Consider the following 9,830-nt stretch of genomic DNA (forward strand, 5'->3'; position numbering starts at 1 on the left):
AGTTCATGCAGAGAAGCTGAAGTTTGGTACCATGACTCTATGAGAGGCTGATGGTGAAAGGAGAGGCCAGCATTTTGGAGGTGCCAATCCTGTAGGATGACTGCCAAGAACAGCAGCAGTGGAATGAAGCCATCCTGAGCCTAGGAGACAAGCTGTGTGTGCAGCAAAGGGCAAGGCTAGAGAGGGGACCCTAGCTCTCTGGAGGAGCCCAGAAGATGGTGAGAGGATTCCCGACCTGGTGGACTGAGGTATTTATTACACTGCTGGAGTTCAGATTGTGACCGTGCCCTGGTCCTTCCTGCATGGAGTAAGAAAGAATTTAATTTACTTTAATTTTTTAGAAACTTGCAGTTGAGAGACTTTGAACTTTTAGAGAGATTTTGGAGTTTTAAAGAGACTGATTTTTTTTGTTTTGTTTTTGTTTTCAATAAGCCAAGGCTTACCATGCAGCTCTTGCTCTCTCAGAACTCATTATGTAAATCAGGCTGGCCTTGAACTCAGAGCTCCTTCTGCCTCTGCCTCAAGAGTTATGGAATTAAGGGTGTATGCTTCCATGCCTAGCTGAGACTGAATTTTAAAGTGTTTGATTTTTTTTTTCAAGACAGGGTTTCTCTGTAGCTTTGGAGCCTGGCCTGGAACTAGCTCTTGTAGACCAGGCTGACCTCAAACTCACAGAGATCGGCCTGCCTCTGCCTCCTGAGTGCTGGGATTAAAGGCGTGCGCCACCACTGCCTGACAATTGTTTGATTTTGTAAAAACTGTGAGACTTTTTTTTTTCATACCTACCCCCTCAAGACAGGATTTCTTTGTGTAACAACCCTGGCTGTCCTGGAACTTGTTCTGTAGACCAGGATGGCTTCAAACTCACAGAGATCTACCTGCTTCTGCCTCCCGAGTGCTGGGATTAAAGGTGTGCTACTGCCTGGTACATAACATTTTTAAACGAACTACACAATCACAATACCTTAATAAAGATCAGAAATGCATATACATATACAGAGCTAGTTCCAGGACAGGTTCCATAGCTACAGAGAAACCCTGTCTTGAAAAACCAAAAAAAAAAAAAAAAGCCAGGTGATGGTGGCGCACGCCTTTAATCCCAGCACTCGGGAGGCAGAGGCAGGCGGATCTCTGTGAGTTCGAGACCAGCCTGGTCTACAGAGCTAGTTCCAGGACAGGCTCCAAAGCCACAGAGAAACCCTGTCTTGAAAAACAAACAAACAAAATGATGAGATTTCTGGGGTATGCGCTCAGAGCTTCTCTGTTTACAACACACCCAAGAAGATCATGGGGACATGGTAATGAGGGGCACAGCACTGTGTCCTCTCCGTGACCTGAGAAAAAGCGAGGCTTCGAGAGTAGAAGGCCCTGTAAATGAAGCGGGACAGGAAGTGTGCACCAGCAGGGTTGCTCTGTGTAACCCTGACAGTCCTGGAACTCACTCTGTACACCAGGCTGGCCTAACACTCACAGAAATCCACCTGCCTCTACCCCCTGACTACTGGAATTAAAGGTGTGCACCACCACCACCAACTGAAGGTATTTTTAACCATGGTGTTGAAGAGGGCTAGGGGCAGGGTATCTACAGATACCCCCTTAGCAGACAAGGCTGAAATGCAGAGTTGCCTGGTGTAAGAGCAAACATGCATTCAACTGTTCAACCACATCAGAAGCACCCACAACATCAGCAGGTGCAACACAAGCTGCACTGTAAGAATGAGAACAAGACACCCGCCACAGGAGCCAAAGGGAATCCACCCCTCCTGCAAAAGCACAGTCCGTCGATCCCCGTCAACCTCCCCAGACAGCACAGTCTCTGCAGTCACAGCTTCTGTGAAATGGCATCTCCAGCAACTGTAGCCGCCCCCGTTGGCAGTGACAGCAATAGCAGCAACAATTGCAGCTGTTATCCCAAAGTCCCGCCACTGTCGATAAAGGATAATCTCCTGATGTTCTGTTAGACCCCAACTCTGGGATGCTAACTCCTCAGGAGGGTCGCCCCAAGAAACCACTCACCAGTCCAGTTGATGCAAAAGCAAGAGGAAGTTTATTCTCATTTGTGCAAATGGGCTCCTCAGCCATGCCAGGGAGAGAAGCCCTGAATAGCTATTACAGGCTACTTTTAAAGGCAAAAACCACATATTCAGGGAGGGGGAGGTACAATGGGTTGTTTGTCAAATGCAGGGATTGGCTCATTTTAAGGGCATTTACTATGATTGGTTATGTCAAAGGTGGGACGGGCTGTTGCTGGGTCAGCGAAAGACAGGGAAGCACCTGCAGGCTGTTGGAAAACAGTTAACTTCTAGTCAACAGGCAGGGCGGGGTCACGACTAGTTCACAAAAGCATGTTTTCTCTAATTCACAAAAACGTGTTTTCTTCAGCTCTTGAGACACCAGCATGGGCAGAGGAATCACAGCAGGCACTCGAACGATCAAAGCTCCATCAGAACCGTCCCAGCAATTACTCAGCTTGCAGATCCTGGAAGAACAATCAAGAGTATTGCCCTCCAGGCCGGGCGGTGGTGGCCCACGCCTTTAATCCCAGCTCGCGGGAGGCAAAGGCAGGCGGATCTCTGTGAGTTCGAGACCAGCCTGGTCTACAAGAGCTAGTGCCAGGACAGGCTCCAAAGCCACAGAGAAACCCTGTCTCAAAAAACCAAAAAAAAAAAAAAAACAAAAGAGTATTGCCCTCCAGAGTGCCATTCCACAATACAAAGAAAAATGGGGCAAGAACGCAAGCCGAGTATCGAATAGTCATATTGCATCCAGCAGTATAACAAGTCAGGCTCTTGAGTGATAAAGCCTGCAATATCATGTATACCTGCACCAGAAGAGGGCCCTAGATATCATTCCAGAAGGTTGAGCCACCATGTGGTTGCTGGAATTGAGCTCAGGACCTCTGGGAGAGTAGGCAGTGTTCTTAACCAATGAGCCAGCTCTCCAGCCCCACTTTTGTATATTTCTAAGCATCACATATGTGCCTGGTGCCTTTGTCTGTAACTCTAGTCTCACGGGATTCAATGCCTTCTTCATACCTCCAGTTAGTTGTGAGCCTCCATGTGGGTCTTGGGAATAGAAACTGGGTTCTTGGGCTGGAGATATGGCTCAGAGGTTAAGGGCACTGGCTGCTCTTCTAGAATTCCTGAGTTCGGGTTTCGTTCCCAGTAACCACATGATAGCTCTCGACCATCTGGAGTTACAGATAGTTGTGGGCTGCCATGTGGGTGCTGGGAACCGAACCCAAGTCCTCTGTTAGACTGTCAAATAGACTAACTACTAGGCCATCTCTCCTGCCTTTTATTTTTTTTAAAGATTTATTTATATGGTGGTGGCACCTGCTTTTAATCCCAGCACTCAGGAGGCAGAGGAAGATGGATCTTTGAGAGTTCAGGGCCAACCTGGTCTACAGAGTGAGTTCCAGGATAGCCAAGGCTACACAGAAAAACCCTGTCTCAAAAAAAGAGATTTATTTATGAATATGTATATGCATGTGTTAGTGTATGCCACATGCAAATGAGTGTTCAAGGAAGCCAGGAGAGGCTTCTACAAATCCCCTGTAGCTGGAGTTATAGGTGGTTTAGTAGCCACCCAGTATAGGTGCTGGGAATTGAACTGGTGTCCTCTGGAAGGGCAGTAAGCACACCTAATTACTGAGTTGTCTCTCCAGCCTTTTGTTCACCTTTCTGTGGGTTCTGGGGACTGAACTCAGATCCTTAGACTTTGAGGCAGACACACTGAGCTGCGGAGTCCTCTCAACAGCTCCCTCTGTTTTTTTTTTTTGTGGGACTGGCTGTTGCTGTGTCATCAAGGCTGGCTTCAATCCCACAAGCCTCCTCCCTCAGTCTCCTACATCCTGGGATTTCAAGCTGTGTCACCACCCCAGCCTCACACAGCTCCAGCTTTTTGTCTGCTGACCTGTAAGGGGGGATCGCCCCAGTTCAGGGAGGAATGGGGACATGAGCACAAAGCACAGACTGACTCTGCTCTTCCATCTCTAACACTGCTTGTTCCATTTCCAACACAACCAGCAAACTCAGCCGAGGCTAACAAGTTCGCCACGGCCAGGGACCCAAGGTTAGGCCGCTCCCTAATCCTAGGAACCTGAGGTCTTTTACTAATTACTGTCAGGCCCGGTGTGCTAGTCAGCTGACTCTAATCGACATCCAGTCTCTCCTCGCACCCAGGGCTGACCGCAGCATCTGTCAGTTTCAGTACTTCGATATTCGCTCACCAGGTCCAACATGTGAGCCTGACGCCCCCAGGATTGTGCCTGGCCCACCTCAGTGTCCTTCTAGTCTCCTCTCCAGGGACCTGGGCTTCAGTCACAGGCCCACCTGACTGCTCCATCTTGGTTCTCACAGCTTTGGTTTTCGAGACAGGGTTTCTCTGTACCTTTGGAGCCTGTCTTGGAACTAGCTCTGTAGACCAGGCTGGCCTCTTTGTCACAGAGATCTGCCAGCCTCTGCCTCCCAAGCGCTGGGATTAAAGGCTTGAGTCACCACCTTTACATTTTTTCTTTTCTTTTTTTTTAAAATATTTATTTATTATGTATGCAATATTCTGTCTGTATGCCTGCAGGCCAGAAGAGGGTACCAGACCCCATTACAGATGGTTGTGAGCCACCATGTGGTTGCTGGGAATTGAACTCAGGACCTTTGGAAGAACAGGCAGGCAATGCTCTTAACTTCTGAGCCATCTCTCCAGCCCTACATTTTTTTTCAATTAATTTTTATGTGTGGGTGTTTTGCTTGTATATACATCATAAAGGATGGTTGCAGCCCCTGGAACTGGGGTTATGGACAGTTGTGACCTGCCATGTGAGTGCTGGGAATTGAACCCAAATGCTCCTAAGAACTGAGCTCTCTCTCCAGCCCAGCTCTTCTTTACTGTCCAGCAGAGGGCAGGTCGCACTGAGCCTTGTGTATGTGTCTTCCTAGGCTGGATTCCTTAACTTCCCATGGGCCAAGCAAGCATTCCCAAGGTGTGTAAATGGTAAATGTTTATTCTAAATGGTACCTGCTGAGGAGAGTGTGCTGCCAGGTGTGCACTAAGGGACTGATTGCTTTTTTTAAAAAATATGTTTTTATTTGATAAGCACTGGGGTGGGGAACACTGCAACCTGCCTCGGGCTCCATGCACACAGTTCTGAAATGACAGTCAAATCTTATATGTTTCTTCGACTCTGGTTCACGCTTCCAGTCTTCATCATCGGATTCCACTTGGGCAAACACGGTTTTGGGCTGAGTTTTGGAATACGCTGGCGAAACCCAATATGGGTTCTCTTCTGCTGCTTTGGCGTGACGCAGAATGGCTTCCCAGGGATTCCTTTTGTTGGTCTTCTCCAAGGCAATGTGTTTCACAATGTAGGATGACAGGGTGCACCCCCCCCCCCCGTGGGCTCCAACTCGGCCACCACGACCTGGGCCTGCTACAGGAGGTTCTGGCTTGTGTGACTTCAGGGGGTCCAGCCTGTCCCTCTCCAGCTGTTTCCTCGTACTTTGTTGGCGGGGCTCAGGCAACATGGGCAAGGCATGAGGGGTAATGATGTAGTCCTGGGTTAGGCTCTCAGCTTGTTTTGCCTTCCGTTGGGTTTTAACCACACATAATTTTGCTCCCCTCTGGCTTTTGTCGGGGTCATAATACACTTTGGCCAATCCGTTTCCAGTTCCAGCCATGATCTGGTTCAGCCTTGGATGCCAGAGGCAGCGGACAATTCTGGCATCTGTGACGTCGGTCTCATACACCCTTTGGAGAGTCTGTGCTTGAAGAAGACAATCTAGCCGTTGCACATCCCATTGAACAGAGGTCCCGGTGACTATGAGTTTGTCATCGGGGCTGAAACAGCAGTCCGTCATTGGGAACAAGGTGGGGATGTCTGAGGCTGAAAATAGCGGCTTATTAAATTGTCTGACATCCCATAATTTTAATGTATCACCTCCGTGGGTGGCAAGTACATTACCATCATAGGAGAAAACCATACAAGAAGTATCTGTGCCAGGGTCATGAGCCTGTTTATAGTGGAATTCAGGGTGAACTGTCAGGTTTCGATCCCAGATCTGTATGCTTCTGTTCTGGCAGGCGGCTGCCACCAGGTTCCCATCTCTACTGCACGTACAGGTAGTGGGAATGACCATTTTCCCCTGCATTGTCCAAGGTTTAAAAACACTCTTTGGCCTCTTTGGATTTTTTTTTAATTTATTTATTTATTAAAGATTTCTGTCTCTTCCCCGAAAAAAAAAAAGCACCGGGACGGTAAGGGAGAAGCATCGAGAGACGGGTCCCACCATCCAAACAGAATGGGTGACAAACCACGAAGCGGGGACGCCTGACACGCTTCACCACGGGCAAAAGCAAGGCAAGGAAGCCGGTCATCTCAAAAAGCCACACGGGCCCAGCCCCAAAAGGCAGTGAGACGCGGGCTGGGCTAGATGGGAAAAATAACACCCAGTGAGGCTCCCTCTTTGGATTTTCGACTTCCCAGAGTGTTGAAATAGGAGCGGTGGGGCTGCGTCCCAGCATCTGGCCGCCCACATGGCTAGCTTATGCCCCGAAATAATTACACAGAAACTGTATTCTTTTAAACACTGCCTGGCCCATTAGTTCCAGCCTCTTATTGGCTAGCTCTTACACATCAATCTAACCCATTTCTAATATCCCTGTAACACCACGAGGTGTCTTACCAGGAAAGATCTTAACCTGCGTCTGTCTGGAGTGGGAGAATCATGGCGACCTCTTGACTCAGCTTCTTTCTCCCAGCATTCTCTTCTGTTTACTCCGCCAACCTAATTTTATGTCCTATTAAAGGGCCAAGGCAGTCTCTTTATTTAACCAATGAAATTAACACAAGCCAGAAGACTCTCCCCCATCACCAGAGTCTTACAGTCGCATCATTTGAGCAGGTCATAAACTCTCCTCTTATTCTGGGATGCCATGAGCCAGTATGAAGCATCGTCGTGTGACCCTTGGTGTTGGCCATATCGACAATATACTGGTCTCCTTTTATACATTCCATGACTTCAAGACCATCTCTGTCAATCACCTTGGCCTGTGAGCTTACTGATATGACAAGAATCATGTCTCCTGTGTTGCTGTATTGTAATGCCTTGATCTGGTGGCACTCACAAGGCTAAGGGATCGAAACGCCTTGAGAGAAGCATCCATTCCAGCAAAATCCCAAAATTTAACACTGTAGTCATATCCTCCAGTGACCAAACGGGCCCCCGAGGGATCCAAACTCAAAGCAGAAACTGTTTTAGTGCCATGCTTCAGTGTTATCTCGTGCAAGTCAGGAATCCTCAGGACAGGGTTTTCCTCTTCTCCTTCATCCTCCGAGTCATCATCATCTTCTTCTCCTTCTTCACCAAGAGGCGGAGCTAAAGGACCAAGGATATCTTCATCCCCAGTACAAACTGGTCCTCCTACCATTTTAGGGGGTAGAGGAGGGCCAAAGAACTCGTCATCAGATGAATCAGAACTGTCTTCACCTTCTCTGCTGCTCGTGTCCCTAGACAATGGCTTTGAGCTGGATGGTGCTGGTTCGACATCTTCAACTTGTTTTTTTAAATGTTTTTTTCTGTTCATTTCTTCCTCTTTTCTCTTGCTTCCAGTGTTTTCCAGCTTCTTTCCACAGCTGTCCTTCGAATTTGCTCAAACATGGCCTCCAAGTCAAATGTGCGAGCTTCCTTCCCGAAGGCTGTGAAGTCCATGGTGATGGCCAGCTGAGGGTGGGGTCCGGCCGCATCTGTGCCTGTCACTTCGAAGGGTCCCGAGTGCTCCATGGCTGACCGATCCCCACAGCCTCTGCCGAATCACCAATGCAAGCAGTGTGCCACTCCCGGCAAGACTGACCTGATTGCCTTTGTCTAGGAGGAGAGAGACGAAATTGAGACAAGATTCCAAGCAGCCCAAACTCAAAATCATCCTCCACCTCCACTCCCTAAATACTGGGATATAGTGTGTGCTAGGAGACCTGACTTGGTTTAGTGACCTGGAATTTTGTAGCCTAGTTGGCCTTGAACTCAATGGTCTGTCTCAGCCTTGCAAGTGCTGGGAGGCAGCATGCAAGGCTTGATTGTCTCTGTCTCTGTGTATTTCTTCCGAAATTGTGTGGGCAGTGATCTACATGGGCCCCACAGCAGCCATGGCTATAATATAGCCCACCACAAACACATAAACTAATTTAAAACCATGTGTGGAGGGATATATTTTTAATCCTAGCACTCAAGACTCAGGAAGATCTTTGAAGTCAGCCTGGTCTATAAGAGCGAGTTCCAGGACAGGCTTTAAAACCCAGGGATACCCAGCCTGGAAAAAAAAAAAACACCAAATAAAATAAAAACTCAGACAGAAATTGGGGATCACCCTGAAGGTCGGGAAAGCAAAACAGTCAGCCACTTGTGTTAGGTTGGGAGCGTAGGTCCCAGTTCCTTGCATCTATCCCAGCCCCCAGGCCTGGTTTGGACCTCAAATCCCAACAGGCCAGGTCCTGAACCCCTCCTGTGGCTTCCCGGTTTCCCCCTCTGGGCCACCTGAAAACGCAGATCTCCCATTAAACCTGGATATTTCTTAATCTGGCTTGATTTGATTTGGCTTGATTGGGAATTTTTGTGTCGTCAGGGAGCTAATATTAAGAAATAATCCTAACATCGGAGGTTCGGGAGCCTGTCCACGTCTTCTCTGCCCGACTGTCCCTTTGAGCGATCTCAGACATTTTATAGAACAGGTACTAAATTCCTGGTATAACTCTCGTGGCTCCTGGTTTCATTTTTTTTTTCTTTTTCGAGACAGGGTTTCTCTGTGGCTTTGGAGCCTGTCCTGGAACTAGCTCTTGTAGACCAGGCTGGTCTCGAACTCACAGAGATCCGCCTGCCTCTGCCTCCCAAGTGCTGGGATTAAAGGCGTGCGCCACCACCGCCCGGCTCCTGGTTTCATTTTATTAACTAATGATTTCATCCAAAGCATCTCCAAAGGCAGTTCATATGTCTTCTATCAAAAGAGCAGCAGGGTTGGTGGGAGAATTTCTTCAGCAACCCTCCTTCTCAGACTTTGAGACATGTAACCTGGCCTGGAACTCGGAGATCCACTTGCCTCTGATGGAATTAATGGCATTTGCCACCAGGCCCGGCTTCTAGCAACCTGAGCCACCAAAATAGTACAGTTAACAACCCTCCACGATTGGGTACTCCTTGTTTTCCCTAAATTTACTCTTGGGAAGCGCATACTCCCATTTCTATGTCTTTTAACTCTCTCATGTAAATAATCTTTAACAAAACTTTCCACTCCGCTTCATAATCTGTCTAGTCCTAACACTCGCAGCGTGGAAGCCACGAACTCGTTTGGCCCCGAGAAGTCTAGGGGAATTCCTCGGGATATTGAGGTGACAGCAGGCAGCTGCATCTCTGAGCCCTCACAGGTGACAGGACAAGCACAATCCAGTCGGTTCCCACATAGCGAGGTCTCGGTACGTCCCAAGTTCCGCTCCCTAGCCAGCCTCCACCGCCGTCTCCACGAACTTTTTCCAGCACACGCGCACAACACGCGCCCCGCTGCTCCCTTGTCCTGACTGGCCACCGTACCGTCTTACGTCATTACCACAGCGCCACCACAGCGGAAGACCCGGGGTCCTCTGCTGCATGCGGCGCGCTCCGGGGATGACCCGGCGGACGCCTGCACATCAGCCGCGCGTCTCCGGAGAGCCTCGGAAAGCCCAGAGGACGCCAGCGAGGCGCGCGTGGGGCTCTGGGGTCGCGGAGCTAGGCAGCAGCATGGGTGGCGTGGGATTGCAGAGGGTTCGGCGCGTCCGGGCGGCCGGCAAGGCTGCCCGGCGCGGG

The 9,830-nt window shown here is 49.1% G+C and overlaps 1 protein-coding gene and 1 non-coding gene across 2 annotated transcripts; one reads left to right on the forward strand and one right to left on the reverse strand.

Annotated features, from left to right (window-relative positions):
• The first annotated feature begins 1,239 nt into the window (after positions 1–1,239).
• Positions 1,240–1,346, forward strand: LOC142842852 (small nucleolar RNA SNORA11). The gene has a single exon (XR_012909509.1). It is a non-coding gene; the product is annotated as a small nucleolar RNA SNORA11 (small nucleolar RNA).
• A 3,586-nt stretch (positions 1,347–4,932) lies between these two features.
• Positions 4,933–7,868, reverse strand: LOC142854580 (WD repeat-containing protein 70-like). The gene is given in 4 exon segments (XM_075980398.1): positions 4,933–6,187; positions 6,862–7,128; positions 7,131–7,595; positions 7,598–7,868. Coding segments are annotated over 4 exon segments (2,100 nt in total). The 5' UTR covers positions 7,779–7,868; the 3' UTR covers positions 4,933–5,000.
• Positions 7,869–9,830: the final 1,962 nt, after the last annotated feature.

This window comes from Microtus pennsylvanicus, chromosome 1 (assembly GCF_037038515.1).
Source record: "Microtus pennsylvanicus isolate mMicPen1 chromosome 1, mMicPen1.hap1, whole genome shotgun sequence".
In the NCBI taxonomy this organism is placed as follows: Eukaryota; Metazoa; Chordata; class Mammalia; order Rodentia; family Cricetidae; genus Microtus; species Microtus pennsylvanicus.